This window comes from Haemorhous mexicanus, chromosome 18 (assembly GCF_027477595.1).
Source record: "Haemorhous mexicanus isolate bHaeMex1 chromosome 18, bHaeMex1.pri, whole genome shotgun sequence".
NCBI classification, from domain to species: Eukaryota; Metazoa; Chordata; class Aves; order Passeriformes; family Fringillidae; genus Haemorhous; species Haemorhous mexicanus.
In genome coordinates, this window is record NC_082358.1 from 8,861,597 (window position 1) to 8,880,685 (window position 19,089).

Genomic DNA, 19,089 nt, shown 5'->3' on the forward strand with positions numbered 1-19,089 from the left:
TCACTGACTGATCTTCTTCTATTAGTTGCTTAAAAGTATATTTTGAAAGAAAATGGAAATACACATGAACACAGCTGCTACACCCCATGTTCTGTGGCAGATATTCAGCAAAAGGCTCAGAGAAACCAAAGCTCTGCAGCTTGAGAAACAAGGCCCTGTTGGAATTACTCACTGCAAAGGAGCTTCCTCAGAACCCCCTTCTCCGCTGCAGAACCATAAGATCCCTGTAAGTCAGCCCAGGGCCCAGGAATGTGTGATACCAACAGCTTCCACCCAATCCACACTGGCTGAACAGGGCTTTCTCAGGGCATTGTGACCTAGAGATGGGCTGCTCAGGCAAGGAAGTCCCACTGAAAACAAATAAAGTAAAACATAGCCTAAAGCCAGCAAATGAGGTTTTTTTTTTGGCACAGCAGCAAGTGGCAGCATTTGGATGTGTTCCACCAACGAGTCCTCCAAAGGTTTACCTCTCCTTCACTGCTGCAGGCATGTGGCTAGAGCAGTGGCTCTTGGGTTCCCCTTAGCACAGCTGCCTTCTCATGGTGGAACAGGAGCCAGGACTTAAAAGCCACCAAGATGGATGAGGCAGGAGAGAACTTGTTGCCATCATAGGCCCTATAAGCCATTAAAGAGTTAATTTAAGGAGGAGTCATGAAATGTACCTGAGTAAATAAGAACATCTGGAATCTATTCAGGAACTCCCAGGGCTGGGACTGACAGGTTCAGTACAGACAACACAGGACAGTAAATAAGAGAAGCCTTTAGGAATGTTGTAAGTAAGTCAAAAAATGATAAATTAGTAAATGGAGAGGTGCTTGACACTGGAGCTGTTCAACTGCCAAAGAGGGGGGCTCGTGGCATCATTAGTATTGTTCTACTCTCTGTAGAGCTGTGTAATTGGGAAACATGGGACTCATTGGGAAAAACTGCTCACAGGTAACTAGAAAGGATTTCACCTCCCATTTCTGTGGAATCCTGCAGGATTCAGGCAGCCCCATCACCTGGCCTGCACCTGCAGAGAGCTGCTCCCTTGGTGTGTGTTTGTTTAGCTGCCCATCAGTGCTGCCCCAGGAGCCCACTCAGCACTCTGGAAGCCATGGAAGTCCCTAGGTGATCTGCAGTGACACACTGCACCAGCTCCCAGGGCCATTGTGCCAGCCATGTGTGGTCATGGCATGTGGCACAGCACGTGCACCACTTTCCTGAGCAAGGAGCAGACTTGCAGCTGAACTCCCAGCAGACATCAAATAACTTTAGTCTTTTTTCCTTCCTGAGGTAAAATGAAACTGCCCAAAGAACACCATAAATCTGGCAGGGCAGTGGGACCTCGTTCACAAGGATGTGGGTGAGGAGCCCCAGCTCTGCAGGGTTCAGTGCCTGTGTGCCATGGCTGATTCTCCTCACACCAGGCAGAGCAGTGATGTGTTTGTGTACCTGTGCCTGCAGGACAGGTACAGAAACACAGCTTGGAGAAGTCTGCTCTGAGTTTCCCAGCATGAGAGGAGCTGTCAGGCTTTTCTTTCATGGGGATGCAGCTGGGATGCCAGGAAAGCACTCCTGGCAGCAGGCAGAGCTGAGAAATGTGGGCTCCAGCTCCCAGCCCTACCTGGAGTGGCTGTCAGACTCCCTGCCTTGGAGGATGCTACATTTACCACACAAGCACCAATGGAAACTTACAACTTGGTAAGAAAAGCAGCTTCATTGCTTAATTAAATCTCTCATTTAAGAGTACCAGTCTCCATCTGATTCACCAACAAGGCCATTCAGAAGCAGTAAGGGGCTGGCCCTCTTCCTTTCACAACCCAGGAATCCTTCATGCAGTTACCTTGAACAGCAAACTCCTGCACAGACAGCAGCTCCTGCCCAAGGATTAACACAGGTGTCACAGCTCCTCCCCTTGTGGTGCTGGGCTTTGAAGAACCCCACAGCATCTTGTTTTATGTGACTGTGACATCAATCCCCTGAGCACATTTTCCAGTCTAACCACAGAATTGGAAGAAACCTCAATTCAAGGTCCTTTTTCTTGGTAACAAAAGATCTGTAAAGCAGAGCTGCTTTCAAAAGAAAACCTCCTGACTGAACTTCCAGGTAACATCCCAGGAGCAAACTGACATCTTTTTAATCACTCCTCTAAGTCAAGACACAGGCAGCTGAAGACCTATTCAAGAAGCAGAAGGTCACCTTTTCTTTCTCAAGGATGGAGGGTTGTCCAACAATGAGAAGCAAAGACTAAATTGAATATACCTGATTATAACAAAAAGCAACAAGACAAAAAAAAAAGCCTAACTTCCCAGTCATCCTCTAGTAGTGCTGCTGTGCCCACTGGGATTTTTTTCTCCATATCTTTTATGCTGTTTCCACTTATCTGCCAGCTGAACTAGTCAAGTTTGGGGCCAAAACAAGCTAATCAAAACTTGCTGCTTCATGCTGTTAATTTTGTTTTACCTGAGCAGGCAGCTGAAGGTACAGCTACACCTAGAAATGGGTATTCCTACAGCAGGATCACTGAAAAACAACATGGCCCTGCAATAGCAGAACTTCCTGAGGCAAGCAGAGCAGTGAGCATGTAAGAAACACAGACCAGGAAACATCCCACAGCAAAAACAGCATTACACAGGGGGAGGCAAAGTTCCCAGGAAATGGTGTGAAATGCTATCAGAAAACACAGGAACTAAACCTTAGCAACAAGGACGTGAAAGGAAAGAAGAGGAAACAAAGAACTGCATACAAAGGAAAAAAAAATCCCAGGAAGTTCTACAATTACCCAAGTGAGGAAAACTGTTAAAAGGCAGCATTTGGAGAAAAAAGTTGGATACAGTGAAAGACATCAGCTCCAGATGGAACAGCACAGTCCTGAAACTGAGCTGTACCTAACCCAGAAGTTGAAAAGAAGTTGAGTTTTCACAGGATGTGGAGCACTGCCTTAACACTGGGGTGTGAAAGGCCAGGAATACAGGCACGACCTCCTTGTAGGAGAATGATCAATGAAGAAAAAAAGGAAAATTTTGCAGGGAAACACTTCTCAGGCAAAGAAGGAGGAAAAAAGACTTTTTTGTGACCATAAATACCAGTTTTAGAAAAGCCCAATCTTGGCCTATGACTTTGTTAGAATACAGAAATGGAATGACCAACACAAGAGATTATACTAGAGAGGAAGTCAAACTCACTAATAATCAAAAGCTACACGAGTGTCAGAAATAAGGATTTGTCTACTGCAGTGGCACACCACCAAATAGAATAATGGAATCAAGGAGTGGTTTGGGTTGGAAGGGATGTTAAAGCTCATCTTGTTCCAACCCCCTGCCACAGGCAGGGACACTTTCCACTAGATCAGGTTGCTCCAAGCCCTGTCCAACCTGACCTTTAAATCTTCCAGGAATGCAACTGTGCAGTGTCTCTTTTCTTCTCTCTTTTTTTTTTTCCTGTTCTGGTGTATTACCCCTTCTCATTAATTAGCTAATCATTTTTGCTTTATAGCTTACTTATTTTATAGTGAAACACTTCACCAGCTCACAGAAGGAAACAGTTTAATATAGCAGATTGCATGTTAGTCACTTCCAGCTGGTTCCACAGGCTCTTTTGTGAGGTTTGGAAGAAGAGGAGTCTACCTTGGTCACTGATCCCACCTCAGCACTCCCTCGAGCAGTGGGGGAGAGCTGACCTGCTCACCAGGAGACAAGCACTGCTCATTACTTACAAAAACCAAGGAGAGAATCAGAGGCAGGAGGAGCTGGCAGCGGTGTCCCAGAGGTGCTCACGGACACAGCGCAGCACAAGGTGCAGCTCCCAGCAGGCGTCGGCAGAGCTCCTCACAGAAGCCTTCGAGGAGGAGCGGCTTTTCTGCAGCACTGCCACCCTCCGGCCCCAGGGAAAATTCCCTCTTCCTGGCAGAGAAAAATCCCTGAGCCCCTGGGTTTATCCCCTTTCCCTCGCACCGGCAAGGAGAGAGCTGGCAGCAAAGCTGGATGGGAAAGTTCCCACTGGTAAACAGAACCTGCTCAGCAAACCCTTGGGATCAGCAGCTTGGAGGAGTTGATGTCTGGCTGCCAACATGCCTTGAATTTGGGGGCACCAACGTGGCCAGTTCATCCAAAGATCCCAGACAGCAGCTTGGCAGCACCTCAGTGCTCTGATGCCCCTGGCTAACAAACAGAAGCAGGAGACAAATAACTTGCACCATTTCTGTTAGATAAACTTTCTTTTTGGGTCTAGGGGTGCATCCTGTCCCACACTCTGGAAGATGCTGTCCCAAGTCCCCAGAATGGCACATGTGAAGGATTCAAGAACTCCACAAGGCAGTTGTGACTCTATTTAACTCCGAGTGAAATTCCCTTTTTTAATTCTCCCTGCTGGTTCACCCAGGTTATCACACATCACCAGTAAGTGATGCACAAGCAGGTGAACCCCAGGCTCTCCTGTCACAAAAAATAATCTTTAAAAATGCTGCTGAGAAGTTGAATCTCATTTAGTAGAAGACAGCTCAGCACAGAAAGTCTGCTTGCAGAGCAACCCAAACAGGAGACACCCTCAATGAGCATGATCCAAAATCTGAGACAGATGGCAGCTGTTATTAGAAAGGGTCAAACACTGTTTTCCTGTTTGTGGGCTTTTAATGACAATTTTCACAATAATTTACAAATTGGTTGTTACGCACACTTATGTCCATTTAGTAATGAAAATTGTGAGTTAATTCAGCTCTTAGCTGAGAAACTGCTGTAAAAATGCCCTTGCTGAGGGCTGCTCTCTGGTTTGTGTTCTACAGGCAGCCAGGCGAGTTCCTCACGCTGAACCTGCCCAACCTGCCCGCCCTCCCCAGGCTGCTCCGGAGCTCCCTCTGCTTGTACCAAGAGGAGGACCTGGAAGTTTCCAAGCATTGAGGGGGTGGAGTGACAGCTCAAGGGCCACGGGGCTCAGGTGTGCCTAAGGCAGGATGGGGAGGGAGCAGCAGCGCAGCCTTCCCCAAGGACCCCACTCCCAGGGAACCGGTGGCTGCAGCCCAAGACTCAGCACAGCTCTGGGCTCTGCTCAGGAGCCCTGAACAAAGACAGAAGCAGCTGAGGGGCAGTGCAAAGTGCCTGGCACAATACTCCATGACTATGCCAGCCTTACCAGTGCCTCCTGTCTGGGCGTCAGGAATTCACCCACAGGGTACTGTTCAAAGGAGGGAAAGAGATGGAGACCTGAGCCCAAAACACAAACAGAACAGATAAACGCTGGAGAATTCCAGGAGTTCAGCTATGTTAGTCCTCAGCAGAGGAGAGAAAATATATCAAAGGGTACTACCGCCTTGAGTTTTCCCACCAAAGCTGTTGCAATCATCTCAATTCACCTCAGGACAGAACTTGCTTTCTAGTAAGACAGACTCTATCTGCCTTTTACTTCCAGTCACTTCAGGCTGATTCAGCTTTGTGCCTTCTTGGAAAGAAGAAGTCAGCAGCAAGGTTTCTCAGAGAAATGCAATGCAGCAATTTAAACCTGCAGCCAGTCTGGCCTGTCAGAAAAAGCGAAGGCAGAGCAGGTGGGGACTGCAATGAATGCCTCAAGAGTTCTGCTCAAGGAAGGAAAGTCAGGGATTTCTCACCAGAAAAGCATGGGAAGTGTTAAACCTTGCACCTCACACATGTTGGAGTCTTCCTCTTTCACAAAGACATCCCCCACAATGCTTTTACAGGAGTGGAACCATTATCCTGACAATCAGATCACCCATTCTCAGACAACTTATATTTAATGTGTGAGAAAAAAGGGAGTACTTTACAGCAGTCCCTGGAGAGAAGAGAAAGGACTGTGGTGAGCAGTCCACTGACAGAAACTGCTCCCTGGAATTCCCTTCCCCCTTGCCTTCCTCCCCTCTCCGAGTGCAGTAACTCAATCCACAAGGTAACTGAACTCTCCTGGGGGAATCTGGGGCACAAGAGGCTGCAGCTCCTTTCCAAACGAATTCGTTTCATTTCTTTATTTTAAAGTCCACTGATCATCATTATCATCATCATCATCACAAAAAACCCCCATGGGAAATGCAACTAAAGAGAAAAAGTCCAACCAAGACCTAAGAACCCAGAGCTAGGAGCAGATGTGGGCCTACGTGGCACGGCGCCAGCACACGCGTGGGAGGAGACGACCCCACGCGCCGCAGTTGTGTGGCCAGAGCTGGGGTCCTTTATGTCAACCGCTGGACGATGACAGCGTTGAGCAGGTTGGCTTCCTTCAGGGTCTGGTTCTCATCAGTCAGCTCTTTATTGGGGAAGGTGGTCATGAGGACGAAGCTGGTGGCAGCCATCGCTGGCCGAGCATCTACTATGAAGAGCCGGATGTCACGGATCCTGTGCAGAGGGATCAAACACACAGGGTGATGCTGTTACTGCACAGCCTGGACAAGTGACTGCTCTGCCCAGAGTGTGCAGCCCTGCAGCTCTGCATCTGTAGAGCTTTCACCACAGGCCACACCAGGCTATTCTGATTCAACCTGTTCCCATTTAGTGAAATAGCAGCAGCTGCTTTCTGGGCTACAGGCTCAGCTCGGTGCTCTCTGTGTGTGTTGTCAGGGGGTTATCTGAAACTGAAAGCCTCCAGACCCTCTGCTAGGAACAATTAATAAACTGACACTTCCTGAGCTTGTCACACGCAGCAGAACCCAGAGGATTTCAGCTCCTGTGAGTGGCCACACAGTGACACAGGATCCATTTCCAGAACTCACTCACAGGAAGAGGTTTTCGTAACTTTTTGCCCTGAGCTTGACCCTGATAGAAACTGGAGGAATGAGTATAAATTACAAGATCAGGAAGGTGAGAAGGATTTAAAGAGATTTCGAGTGAAGCAGTGGCGTACCTAAGCCAACTTTGCTCGTCTAAAAAACAGAATCATGGTAAGAGTATCCCTTGGTGCTCCATTCAGCATAGAAAAGATTAAATTGAGTTAGAGTAACTGAACCAGGTTCCTAATTATCTGCCAGTTTCCAAAGTCTTTAGAAAAAAATCAGTTTTTTACAGGTGACATCAAGGAAAGTTCTGCTGGTAACACTTATGCTCCCAGGTAGCATGTCACTGGCTATAATTTATCCCAATTTGGGAAGCAAATCCTACCCAACAGTTAGCAACTAACTTAAAAACACCACAACAACTTTATTCCCTTTCACTTGTATAGAAGGATGCCCAGAGCTCCTTCTGGAAGGCTATCCAGGATTTTAGTACTTGCTCCCTGCCTTGCAGGGCCATCTATGCCTGGCCCGTGTTCCCTGTTGGGCTCATACCTGTGACTGTGGTTGAACTTCTGGACCAGGCGCCCGCCGTCCGCGAGCCGGATCTGGATGTTGGTGATGGGCTCTGACTCATCGATCACGATGGCAGAACTGGCTTTGGCTTCATTCTCTGCCTGCTGGGCTGGCGAGCTGGTGCCCATCACCTGGGGCACAGTGCTGCCAACAGGGAGACGCAAGGTGAGCTGTTAGAAACCAAACTCACCTGCCCACAGGGTACCAGATCAGGCAGCACGCTCACTGTCTGCCAGGCCCAACTACCAGGGCTCTTCCACAAGCAAGCTGCAAGTCAGAATTCTGGAGTCAGCCAGTCAGCAGGAACTTGTCTAGAAGTTCAACTCTACCATCCCCTTTGGTGCCACAGATCCTCACACCCACAAGTTAACAGGGGAAATGTGAATTGGAAACACTGTCCAATGCAACACACCATGGAGGTTCCAAACCAGGGATCTGGCTCCTGGCAGGGAGAGGCTGGACCACCTCACAGTATACGTCAGTGAGCCTTGTTTCGTTCCTTAGAGGAACAACTCCCATCCCACAGGCACCCAGTGCCTTTATTTCAGAAGGATGAATCAGAAGGCTCCACCTTGCAAGGTTTGAGTGACTCTCACATTACATGTAGTAAATCAGTGTCACCATCTTCTCACCTGCCCAGCTTCTGTCCTTCTCCAGTAAAAGCTCTGAAGACACTTTTAGGTTTCACATACTCCTCATCACGGTGATCTTCCATGTCCAGGTTCACCTGTCCGCCCCGTGCTAACCTGCGCAGCTCGGCTGGGACTTCCCTGCAAAGAGAGTGTTCTAAGGCAGCTGCCTGAGGCAGCAAAGCGGGAATGTGTGGACAAAAAGCCCAACATCTGTGGAATTTCAGGAATCACAGAGAGCCTTTGCTTAACTGACAGGGCAGATACACACCTGCCCACTGACAGACACAAATTAAAGGTTACTTCTCCCTGGCCCTCACCTGCTGTGACACAATGCATCAGAAATTCTCAACACAAATATCAACATGTTTGTTTACTTCAAACTCTGAAGGCCCCACATAAACCAAACCCACAATGTTTACCTGAACCAAATGTCCCATATTAAGAGTAACTAAATTCTTGCAAGAAAGCTCAGGTGAAATGTGCTATGGATTCAGAAGCCTGGGTTCCACAAACACTGGTGTTTCAGCTGTCCCTTTTCTCCCCTCTCAGTACGTACCCTCTGCGGATGTCATCGAGGAACTGGGCATTGGACGGATCCTGGTAGCTCCTCAGCTCTCCACTATCCAGGCTAAATCCACTCTTCCAGAGCTTCAGTACAACGTGCACCTGCAGCAGCCCCAAAAGAACAATCAGCCTCACTGAGCTTCTTGGTGACAACAAAAACTGAAGCAAAGCGAAAAGTTTCAGATGGGCAGAGGAGCTCCAAGGTGCAAAAACATTCCAGCAGGTTTCTCTGAGCTAAGGGAAAAACCCAAAGCAATGGCTTTTATGTAATGGTCATGTGTCAATTCCTAGAAGGTGGCACCATGGTCTCCTTTTCGATAAATATGTCTGAAGAGCCAGGAATGTGCTGAGTGAGGAACCTAAACCAGGCTCCCACCACAGCCACGACCTTGTCTGGTCACAAACCAAGCACAAGGCAATCTTGAACTGATGCTGTCAGCTCCCATTTATGGATATATATTGGATGTATATAATAATGGATAAAGAAGAGTTGATTTCCCAATGCTCTTTGCACACTATTTTTCCTGATCTGCACTTCTAAGAAAAGCTCAGATTCTTAATTAAAAGATCACCAGAAAACTGCTTACCCAAGACCTAATCATCTATTATTCTCTACTTGGAAATCCCACAGGAAGCAGGATTTACCATATTTCTGGCCTTGTGAATTTCTGTCAAGCTTTGTATCTCTCGGGGCTGGCGAGCTCAGTAGCTGGAGCAGAGAAATCCCTGGAGTGACAGCTACAAACCCAAGCAGAGATACTCACATCCTGAGAAGAGCTCGGTCTCCTCTCTCCTGCCACATAAGCCGACTCCTCCTCTGGAGTAGCCCCAAGGCGATACCCTCCCCCTGCAAAAGGCTGCGAGAGAGAGAGGCAGGCACAGGGTTACAGAACCACACACACCAAAGACCTGCTTCCCTGTTCCCACCACCCCTGTGAGTGAACGGGGACTTCATGGCATCAGCAACATCTCCTGCCCTGCAGGCAGTGACAGCTTCAGCAAGTAAATAAATTTGGCACAACAGAGTGGCTTTTCTTGCCACTGTGACACACAAAATGGAGCTAAGAGGAGACACTAAGAGGAGTCCAGACTTAGCTGCTGAGGTAATTCCAGGACTCCTCAGTACCAAAGAGCTGGCAGGGTGGAACCTTAACTGAAACGGGGAACAGAAAGAAGAACTCCTCCCTCCTCACCTTTGGCTTGCTCGTCTCGCCACCGCTCTTGGCTGTCCGATCGACGGCCACGGCGCCGTGCTCCTTGGCTCCCTTGAACAGATCCTCCACCAGCTCGTTGGGACTCTTCTTCCTCGGAGGACCCACGATCTGCTGCCCACTCCTCTCTGAGCCGCCGGCATAAAACCTGACAGAAAGCACCCAGCTCCTGGTCAGCCCTGCCTGCTGCCTCTGCAGGAGCCTCGGGCTGGTTCAGGGCTCACTTGTTGGTGCTGGTGCAGCTCAGGGAAACCCCCTGGATCTACAAACAGTGGCTACCACCAGTGTGTCTCCCACTGCAGCCACGTGCAAGCTCCTGTGCTGCAAAGACTTTCTTTTTATGTCAATTCCTGTAAATGACCCGTGGATCAATAGCAATAACGTGGTAACAATGCTCAGAGCTGGGAAGAGGAACAGCCCAGAGGAACAAGCCCAGTTTTAAACACCTGTACCAGCTCGATTACCCAGCTGAGCAAGGCTTCCAGCAAATCTCTGACCTGTCAGAGCAACATCCAGCTGGAATTCTGAGGGAAGGCACACGTTCATGCCACACAAAGGATGGATCTCAACTGGAAGCAATGGATGCACAGTCAGTGAAGTGCAATTAAGCACTTCTGGAAGATTGGGTTTATTAGCTTCCAGATGGCTTGTAACACACAGAGTGAGCTCCCAGCTGCCTGCAGACCTTGGCCCATCCAGGCTGAGCCACCCTTCAGATACATCAGTTCCATTCCATTTACCTTGCCTGTCAACCTTAAGGGTATTTAACTACTCAGAGCTGACACTGTAAGAGATTGTCCTACTAATACTCCATGTTCCCCCTGGAAAGAGACCCTACTTTTTTATTTCTGACTCCACATTTCATTACTTTACCCTTAAGCAACACTTAAAAAAAAAAAAAAAAAAAAAAGCGCACAAAAACAAAACCCCCACCAAAATAAACCCCCAAAACCCCAAGCAGCAAAAAAAACAGTCCCTGCATAATTCCCACATTTCCATTCCCTGTGGACACAAATGAGGATCTGGGCTGTTTTCTATTCTTAACCCAGGCCTTCCACATCATCCTTTAGGCTTTCTCTCAGTGCTGAGAGCTAGTGCTTACACAGCTGAGCACCAGGCTTTGCACTGACAAACCTGCCCTGTCACACCTCAAATGATTCATGACAGGAACTTCATATCCATGTAAACCTGGTTCTTTCAAAGAAGCTGTACACAAGCAGCAAGTCCTCCCAGAAGGGATAAACACCCAGCATTTGAGCCTTCAGCTGCAAACTCACCGCTGTCCCTCCTCCTCTTCATCATCCTCCTCCTGAGCATGCACAAGGTCTCTAAACGAGGTTACTCGGTGGTCACTGCAAAAATCCAGCAAGAAGGATGTCAGCCTCCAGACTCATTCCCAGCTGGAACATTCCACACTGCAACAGGCTCCTTCTGCAAGGTGGGCTCTGTTCACCAGCACCTGACCCAAGAGAACTTTTCCTTCATGACAAAGGCAGCAGCTCCTCTTTGGGACTGGACAGCATTCCCTTACTGCAAAGGGATTTGGTAGGGTAAAATTCACTGTCTTGTTTTGTAAAAGGCTCAGCTTGATCAGCTTAAATGAAAGGTGACTATCAGACTGTTTTTAATGTCAAAAGAGAAATCAAGCTTTTCCTGAGCAATGAGGCAAGTTTTCCTAACTGATCCCTGGCTTAGTTGTGCAATAACACCCATGCCTGTGATGTAAAAACACTCAGGTTTTCACAATTTCTGGAGAACCACACGAGGTGAAGCAAACCTAAACACAGAGCTACTCCTCCTGAAAATTTACACAGTGCTTTGAAGAGTGTGTGTGCTTTGCCAGCTTTCCAGTATGGAGCTGAAGCTGCCTCCTCACCTGGCCCCAGTGCCTCTGGATATGGAGCTGGGTGTGGGCTGGGGAAGGGTCAGGATGTCCTCGTCACCCCCATCCTCATAGAAACTGGCAAGTGCAATCTGGAAAGGAAAACCACCAAAGCTCCTCAGGAAAAACACACACAAACAACCCATCTGTCATGCTGGATCTCCTGAGACATCTCACACTAAAGACACTTCATGTCATTTCCCCTGTTGCAGAGACGAGGCCTCAGCGGGTTTGCTATTTGGCTGTGTCATGGCAGGACACTCAGTGCTGCAGGGATGTCACCCTCCCTGTCAGCGCCCTTCTTCTGCAGCACTTATACAGGAGTTATGCCAAATTTACTGCTCTGAAACAGCAGCTTTTGCGCCATCATAAACAGACTCGGAATTTAACACAGCCAGTTTGAGGAGGAGCAGGGACAGGAGCAGGTCAGAATGGTGGCTGACTCCCCCTCAGTTTGTTTGCTGACAGCGCCAACAGCATAGCACTGACAGCCTCACCAGCATTCCAGGAAAACCTACAGAACCCCGGCAAACCCCGGGCCCACCGTCCCTCACCTCGCGCTACAAAGTGAACGACAGAACCGGGAGGGGCCTCAGTCTCAGCCAGCCCACGGCCCCGCCGCCAGGGCTGAGCGCGGCGACGGACGGGGGCGAGGCCTGAGCCTGCGGGACACCGACCTCCGGCCCAGCGCTGCCCCTCGCCAGCGCCACGGCCTCCTGAGCCGCGGCCACGCCGATCCCCGCGCCGGGCCGGGGAGGACGGAGGGCAGCGGCAAAGGTACCTGGAGGTCCCAGCCGGCGGACTCGAGGAAGAACCGCGCTCGCTCCTCCTCGGCGCCGGTCACGGCCACGAACTCCCTCAGCGCCTCCTCCCTGTCCGCCATCTTGCCGCGGTGCAGCGCCCAAACCGCGCCGGGCCGCGCCGCCCTGCCCCCTCGTGCGCCGCCAAACCCGCCCGGCCGGAAACACCCGGGGCGACGCGCGGCGCCCGGCCCGCAAACAGCGGCCCCTGCCGGCCAGGAGGTGGCACTGCACCGCAACCGGTCCCGGAGCGACCACCGGGCACAGGGCACCGGGTACCGGGCACCGAGCACTGGGCAAGGGGAACCGAGCACTGGGCACCGGGATGGGCAGCACCGAGCACTAGAGCGGGTGGCACCGAGCACCGGGCACCGTGTGTGCAGCACTGGGACGGGCAGCACCGAGTCCTGGTGTGCAGGCAGCACCGAGTCCCGGTGATGGGCAGTGCCAAGCCCCAGAGCAGGGCGGGTTTATGGCCACAGGCGGGGCCGGGACTGGCGGCGCGGAGCAGCCCACGGCAGCCTGTGCATGCTGGCTCGTTTATTTCCAGGTTCACACATCACTGCTGGCAGTGGCCAAGCCCTGGGACCTGGCTGCAGGAGCCGGGAACTGAGGTGGAGCAGGGTATGGCAACATCTCCGATGCTTTTCTATTAATGCGCTTGAAGAGGAAGAAGAGGAGCCCACCAAGGAGCCCCTTCTCCAGCAGCATACTCATCCCCAGGAGGAGGAGGCTGGACAGAAGGTTTCCACCTGCAATGGGGACAGAGCATATGAGCAATGGGGACAGAGCAGCATCCCAATGCCCCACAGGGAGCCTTTCTGGGACTGCGAGCTTCCTAAGGGGGTGACACCACACAGCTGCCCTGCCAGGCACCCCAACCCAGCAGCTCTGACACACCCTTATCCATCTGGAACCCACTCTGGGCTGGGTTGGAGATCAACAGGACGGCTGAGTAGCTGGCAGGGGCCTGAGCATCGTGCAGCACTGTGCAGGTGATCATGGACCCGTTTTTCTCCTCCGTCGCTTGCACCTCCACCCGGCTTCTCAGCTCAAACAAGCCCTGGAGCAGCTCCAATGGCCGGGAAAGGTTCTGCCCCTTTATCTCAGTCCCATTCTCCAGCCAGGAAATGGACACTTCAGCTGGGTAAAACTCCTTCACGAGGCAGGTGAAGGTCACAATCCTGTTCACCTCAGCGGGGCTCGGCTCAGCGCGCACTTCGACGCTGGGGGGAACTGGGAAGAGAGGCAGAGCTTGGTGTTTGGTGTGCCCAGCTCTGCTGGCCACAGGGCCCCTGTCCTCCTCCCAGGGACCCCAGCCCCACAGAGCAGGACGCCCCATGCCAGCCCCCAGCCCTCACCTCGCAGGACCCTGCTGAGCTGGTAGCTCCCTCGCAGCGGGGCCGGCAGTGTGGAGTGCGTCACCTCACAGGTGAGCTGCGAGCCGACATCGTCCTTCTGCAGGGTCACCACTGCTGTGCTGGACGTGTTGTAGGTTTTCATCTTCCACTCAGTGACCTGGGGTGGCTGAGCCCCCAAGGGGTTGCTGTTCTTGAACCATTTCACCCCAATCTTGTCAGGAAAGAACCCTCCAGTCGTGCAGGTGAAAGGCACCGGCTGCCCCGGCCTCGCTCTCTGCTCAGGCCCAGACACGAGCGGGGGGCTGGGTTTGGCTGTGGGGAGAAGCACAGGGCCATCAGACCAGGCTCTGCCCCCTGCCCAGCCCTGGGCCTGCCTGGAGCAGAGTCTTATACAAGGGCATGGGGATGGCCCATGGGATCCTCTCCTGGACCAGCCCTGAGCCCCTTCCCCATCCCTGCTCTGCCTGAGCAGAGCCCGCTGGGTGGTTCCCATCAGGAGCTGCTCCAGGAGCCCCACTCACCTTGCACAGACACCTCGGTGCCACTGCCACGCAGAAACAGCTCATCATTACCAGTGATGCCCTTGACAAACTTCACACAGTAGTAGGTGCCCATGTCCTCAGGCTGAACATTGCTGATGCGGATGGTGAAGTCTGTGTCAGACCCAGGCACTGCTCTTGTCACACGGGAAGAGGAATCCTCGTTATTGGGGTCATAGACAGTCTTGTTCCCATTGCCCCAGCCCTTCAGCCACATCACAGGACCTGGTCCAGCAATTCCAGATGCGATGCAGTTCAGGGTGAGCGTCTCCCCTGCTGCCACCGTCACCTTGGACTGGGGCTGCTGCAGAGTGAAGCGCTGACCTGCCTGGGCATCCACACCTGGGCACAGAAACAGAAAGGTTTGGAATTGACAATGGCCCCCAGGGCCAGGGAACAGCATAAGGCATCATCAGACCCCCTGAGCCTGGAGCCAGGGACAGAGAGACATTCCTGTCCCTTGTCTCCCAGGCTGCTGGGGACTGCAGGATGAGGAGAGCCCAGACCCTTCCTGGAGTAAACTGAATTTCATCTGGAGATAAAAGCAAGCTGGAAGGGAGGCAGCGAGAGGAGATCCCTGGGTACCCATGGGCACAGGGAAGGACTGCCAGGCCTGCAGGGTGGGAAAGCGTGCATGGGAAATGTGATGGGGCTGTGCAGGGCCCACTTACCTGGTTCTCTGCAGAGCAGGAGCAGCATCAGGCACATGAGAGGCAGTTCCTGTGCCACCAGAACCATGGGTATTCCACGCCTTACTCCCTGATGGCTGGGCTTTGCTTGGCTGGATTCGGCTCCGTGGGACTCTGCTGCACTGGCCTCAGCTGACTCAGCTGGACTGGGCTTATTTTAGCAGGGTGCTGGTCTCTTACCCAGCAAAGGGGAAGGAAAAGAGCCACCACCAGCCTAGTTCCTCCATGCAATCACGTTCCATTTACTTCTCAATGCCTACATCATCTCCTGTCACAACGCCGGTCCATAACGGCAATGTCCTCCCCACTTTCCCCTCAGACGTGTGCCACAGCCACGGCCGTGGCACAGGCACCGAGCAGCCAGCAAGGGGGACCCCGGATCCAGCAGCCTCCCCAACACATGGCCAGCCTGTGGCTCAGCAGTCTGGGGTGCCAAGGGGACCCGCAGCCCTTGCCAGCAGGATCGGGGTGCGGGATGGGGTCCCCCCACGGGTCGGTGGTGCAGAGCAGCGCTCGGGATACACCGAGCGTGCCACATCCCGAAGCTCCGCTGCTCCTGCCCGTCACCGAACCGGGGAGGACGCAAAGCCGCTCCCTGTCCCGAGCCCGGAGCAGCCGCTCGGTGCCAGGTGGCCCGGGAGTGATGCCCGGAGGGTCTCGGCAGGGTGATGCCCGCCGGGGGTGATGCCCGGCTGCTCTGCCGGCTCTCGCCCGCCCCGGGCAGACACCAAAGCGTTAACCACCCGCTCGCCTCAGTTTCCTGTCCCGCTTCCCCTTTTCCTTCCCAAAGTTTGGGCAGAACCCATGGCCGCGGCAGCAGCTCCGCTCCTGTCCGGGCAGCGAGGCCCCGTCCAGCGGCAGCTCTGGGGTGAGTGGGAAGTGGGGCCCCCAAGAGCCCCTCGGAGCTCCCCTGCCACGTCTGCCCCGTAAACGCGAGTGGGCGGCAAAGACAAACACCGGGCGGGGCGGAGGGTGCTCCTTCCCCGAGCGCCTTTTGGAGTCAAACTGTGCCCGGGGTGCAGAGCATCCCCAGCCCCGGGGTGGGCACAGCCGGGTCGAGCCCTGCCGAGCCGCTGCCATACGTGCCGGGGACTTTGGGCAGGAGAGGTCTGGGGATCGGAGGGGTTTTGGGGAGCAGGAGGGATTTTGGGACAAGAAGGGTTCGGGGAGCTGTGCTGGGCTCCAGGGCTGCACATCTCTGCCTAGAACACTCTCTGGCTCCTGGCTGTGAACCCCAATTCCTCGCAGAGCCACAGTGATCCTGGCTGATGTGGAGCAGAGCCAGGGTGTTAATGTTTAACAGCACTCAGGAATTTTTCCTGCCAGGAGTTCCCCTTGGCTCCCTCTGCACCTCTCTGGCCTCCAGGCAGCTGCAGCACCTCCTGCAAATGACAGAACAGGATGCAGATTTATCAAATCATAGAATCGCAGAACTGTTTGGGTTGCAAAAGCCCTCTGAAATTATCGTGTCCAACCCTTAACCCAGCTCTGCCAAAGTCACCAAGTGCTACATCTACATGTCATTTAAATCCCTCCAGGGGTGGTGACTCCGCCACTGCCCTGGGCAGCCTGCTCTTTTTTCAGATTTGCCCCCTGCTCATTTTGAACCGATTTTTGAAGGGTTTCCTCCCTCCCAGTGCCTGCACGTTGTCTCTGCCACATCCCAGGATATCTCTCAGCTGCAAATTGGGGGATACTGGGATTTCTCTGCCTGTGAGGCTGCCCTTGCCTCTCCCCATCGCTCATCCCTGAACCCTCCCGTCTCTGTGCCCAGATGTGGATGCCCAGGTGGGTCAGCGCTTCACTCTGCAGCAGCCCCAGCCCAAGGTGTCGGTGACAGTGGGGGAGATGCTCACCCTGAACTGCATCACATCTGGAATTGCTGGACCAGGTCCTGTGATGTGGCTGAAGGGCTGGGGCAGTGGGAACAAGACTGTCTATGACCAGAATAACGAGGATCCCTCCTACCGAGTGACGAGAGCAGTGCCTGGGTCTGACACAGACTTCACCATCCACATCAGGAACTTTCAGCCTGATGATGTTGGCACCTATTACTGCGTGAAGTTTGTCAAGGGGAACACTGGTGAGGATGAGGTGTTTAGGCATGGCGGTGGCACAGTGGTGTCTGTGCAAGGTGCGTGCAGCTCAGTGGGACACCTCTCCCAGGGAGCCCATCCCACAGCCCCCACCCTTCCCACAGCCAGGTCCTGCTCTGCCCCACACCCACCACCCTGTCCTGCTCTGCCTCTGTCTCCACAGAAGCAGCTCTGGTTCCTGGAGTGGTGGCTGCAGCTGTAGTGCTCTGCTTCCTCCTCCTCCTCGGCCTCTTTGTGGCCCTTTGCATGTACAGGAGGAAGCGCCAAGGTGGGGTGGGCAGCCCCTGCCCAGCCAGGACAGTGGCCGTGGGCAGCTTCTCATCTGTCCCTCTGCGGTGCTGTGCAGGGACCCCCGGCACCCCCAGGTTTGTACTCAGCACCTCTTCCTTCTGCACCCTTAAATGAGCAAACTCTCTTATCCACCTGCTTTATCTTGGCTTCCTTTCTTGTGTGGAGCTGTAACTTGCCCCAGAAAAGGTCCTTTGCTTATAGGCGCACTATTCTGTTGGTTCTTTCTGTGTTTCATGGAAACTTCATGGGAGGGAGCACCAGTACCAGGGAGCTCCTGCAGCCCCTCACCATGTGTCTGAGCCCAGCCCTGGTGTGCAGTCAGCACTTTGTCCCTATTTGCCTTCAACAGGGGCATCCTGCTGAAATTCAGGAGGGGAATTGAGGGCTGTGCTGGGTGGGAAAAGGACCCAGCATCCTTTAGTTCTGATGCCCATCCTTATCCTTCCCCCTACAGTGAAGTCCTGGATGCAGAGAGCTCCCACCCGCCCAGCCAGGTAGGAGTGAGCTGTGAGTATGGGGAAGCACATCCCATGCTGATGCCCTGGCTTGCAGGAGCCCTGCAAGACTCTGGGGCCAGGGGGGACCTTGGGTGGGCAGCAGCTGCCTGCATGTGGTCCCTGCACACTCTGCACCACGGCACCACCTCTGCAGCTGTGGCATCCCCAGCCTGGCTTGAGCCTGGTTCTTGCTGTTGTCCTGTGCAGGGCCACGAGGTGGTCTTGGTGGTCCTTGTGGGTCACTTCCAACTCTCAACATTCTGATTTAGGGATATTTTTGCAAGACTTTCCTTGTGGCAGCATTCCCCATTTGTGTGCACTTTTGCAGCAGAGCAGCAAGGAGGAGAACAACATCCACTACGCCGACCTGCAGCCCCTGCCCCTGGTCCCGCAGCGCGGCAGGAGCCTGGGCACAGCCCCCACCGAGTATGCCAGCCTCAGGGTAGCTGCCAAGTGACACCTGGCACAGCTGCCTGCACAGCCAGGCCATGTCAAGGTGGAAGAAGGGACATTTCTGCAGGGCACCATAAAGAAGAAGTGGAGCCGTTTGCATGGCACATCCTGATCTCAGCTCGGCACGCTGTGGTCACCATATTTGCATCTCAGGGGAGCTCTCCCAGGACCTGGAAGCTTTCTCAACCACAGGATGAGACCACGAGGCCAAGCACCTCTGCCTTGTGCAAGCTGTTTTGTGCTGATAACACCAGGAGGACCTCACACACACCGGTGTCCACCAGCATGGGCCTCCACTGGCCCTTTCCCGGCCCACAGGTCCATAATTTGTGTTATCTTTTCACCAGCCTCATTAAAGCCAGCAAACAGTCTTTGATCCAGTCCTGCTGTGCTCAGAGCAAGAGCAATAGTGCCAGTCCTGCAGGGTCCTGGGGGAATGTGTGCCACCCTTGTGCTACTCCAAGCTCCCTGGTCAGCTCCCGACTCCCACCTGCCCCAGGCAGGGAAACTGCCCAGTCCCACAAAACCTGCATCTCCTGGCAAGGCAACAGGAGGGTCTCAGGAACAGCCCCTGGTGCTGCTGCTCCAGTTTGAGGCCAGCCCTCACCCACCTTCCCCTGCCCTCCTCAAGGGGCTCCTGATGCTGCTAAGGCCAGGGCAGCTGGTACCAGCTGGACCTTCTGCCCCTTTCCGTGGTCTGCGCACATCTTCAGCTCCAGTCCCAGGCAGTCCATGCACATCTGCTCCATGCACATCTGCTCCATGCACAGCCCCTGCTCAGTGCACATCTCCCCCTTGCACATTCCC

At 53.2% G+C, this 19,089-nt stretch overlaps 3 protein-coding genes across 7 annotated transcripts; 1 reads left to right on the plus strand and 2 right to left on the minus strand.

Moving 5' to 3' along the window:
• Positions 1-5,923: 5,923 nt before the first annotated feature.
• On the minus strand, positions 5,924-12,496 carry NSFL1C (NSFL1 cofactor). The gene is made up of 9 exons (XM_059862619.1): positions 12,338-12,496; positions 11,551-11,648; positions 10,952-11,026; positions 9,657-9,822; positions 9,228-9,320; positions 8,456-8,565; positions 7,900-8,037; positions 7,247-7,411; positions 5,924-6,320 (listed from the first exon to the last, which is right to left on the minus strand). Exons 1-9 carry the CDS (start codon positions 12,437-12,439, stop codon positions 6,158-6,160), a joined length of 1,110 nt encoding a protein of 369 aa, XP_059718602.1. The 5' UTR covers positions 12,440-12,496; the 3' UTR covers positions 5,924-6,157.
• A 385-nt stretch (positions 12,497-12,881) lies between these two features.
• LOC132335760 (signal-regulatory protein beta-1-like) lies at positions 12,882-15,510 on the minus strand. Of its 2 annotated transcripts, XM_059862617.1 has the most exons (6): positions 14,928-15,510; positions 14,482-14,598; positions 14,239-14,388; positions 13,718-14,029; positions 13,257-13,592; positions 12,882-13,108 (listed from the first exon to the last, which is right to left on the minus strand). In XM_059862617.1, exons 1-6 carry the CDS (start codon positions 14,992-14,994, stop codon positions 12,909-12,911), a joined length of 1,182 nt encoding a protein of 393 aa, XP_059718600.1. In that variant the 5' UTR covers positions 14,995-15,510; the 3' UTR covers positions 12,882-12,908. The 2 variants fall into 2 exon arrangements, with proteins under 2 accessions (XP_059718600.1, XP_059718599.1); XM_059862616.1 differs by having other exon boundaries at positions 14,239-14,598; positions 14,928-15,484.
• An 88-nt stretch (positions 15,511-15,598) lies between these two features.
• On the plus strand, positions 15,599-18,653 carry LOC132335766 (tyrosine-protein phosphatase non-receptor type substrate 1-like). 4 transcript variants are annotated; one of them, XM_059862628.1, is made up of 6 exons: positions 15,599-15,813; positions 16,720-16,733; positions 16,837-17,079; positions 17,205-17,406; positions 17,787-17,826; positions 18,158-18,653. In XM_059862628.1, exons 1-6 carry the CDS (start codon positions 15,614-15,616, stop codon positions 18,284-18,286), a joined length of 828 nt encoding a protein of 275 aa, XP_059718611.1. In that variant the 5' UTR covers positions 15,599-15,613; the 3' UTR covers positions 18,287-18,653. The 4 variants fall into 4 exon arrangements, with proteins under 4 accessions (XP_059718611.1, XP_059718612.1, XP_059718614.1 ...); XM_059862629.1 differs by having other exon boundaries at positions 18,161-18,653; XM_059862631.1 differs by having other exon boundaries at positions 16,837-17,028.
• The last annotated feature ends 436 nt before the right edge of the window (positions 18,654-19,089 follow it).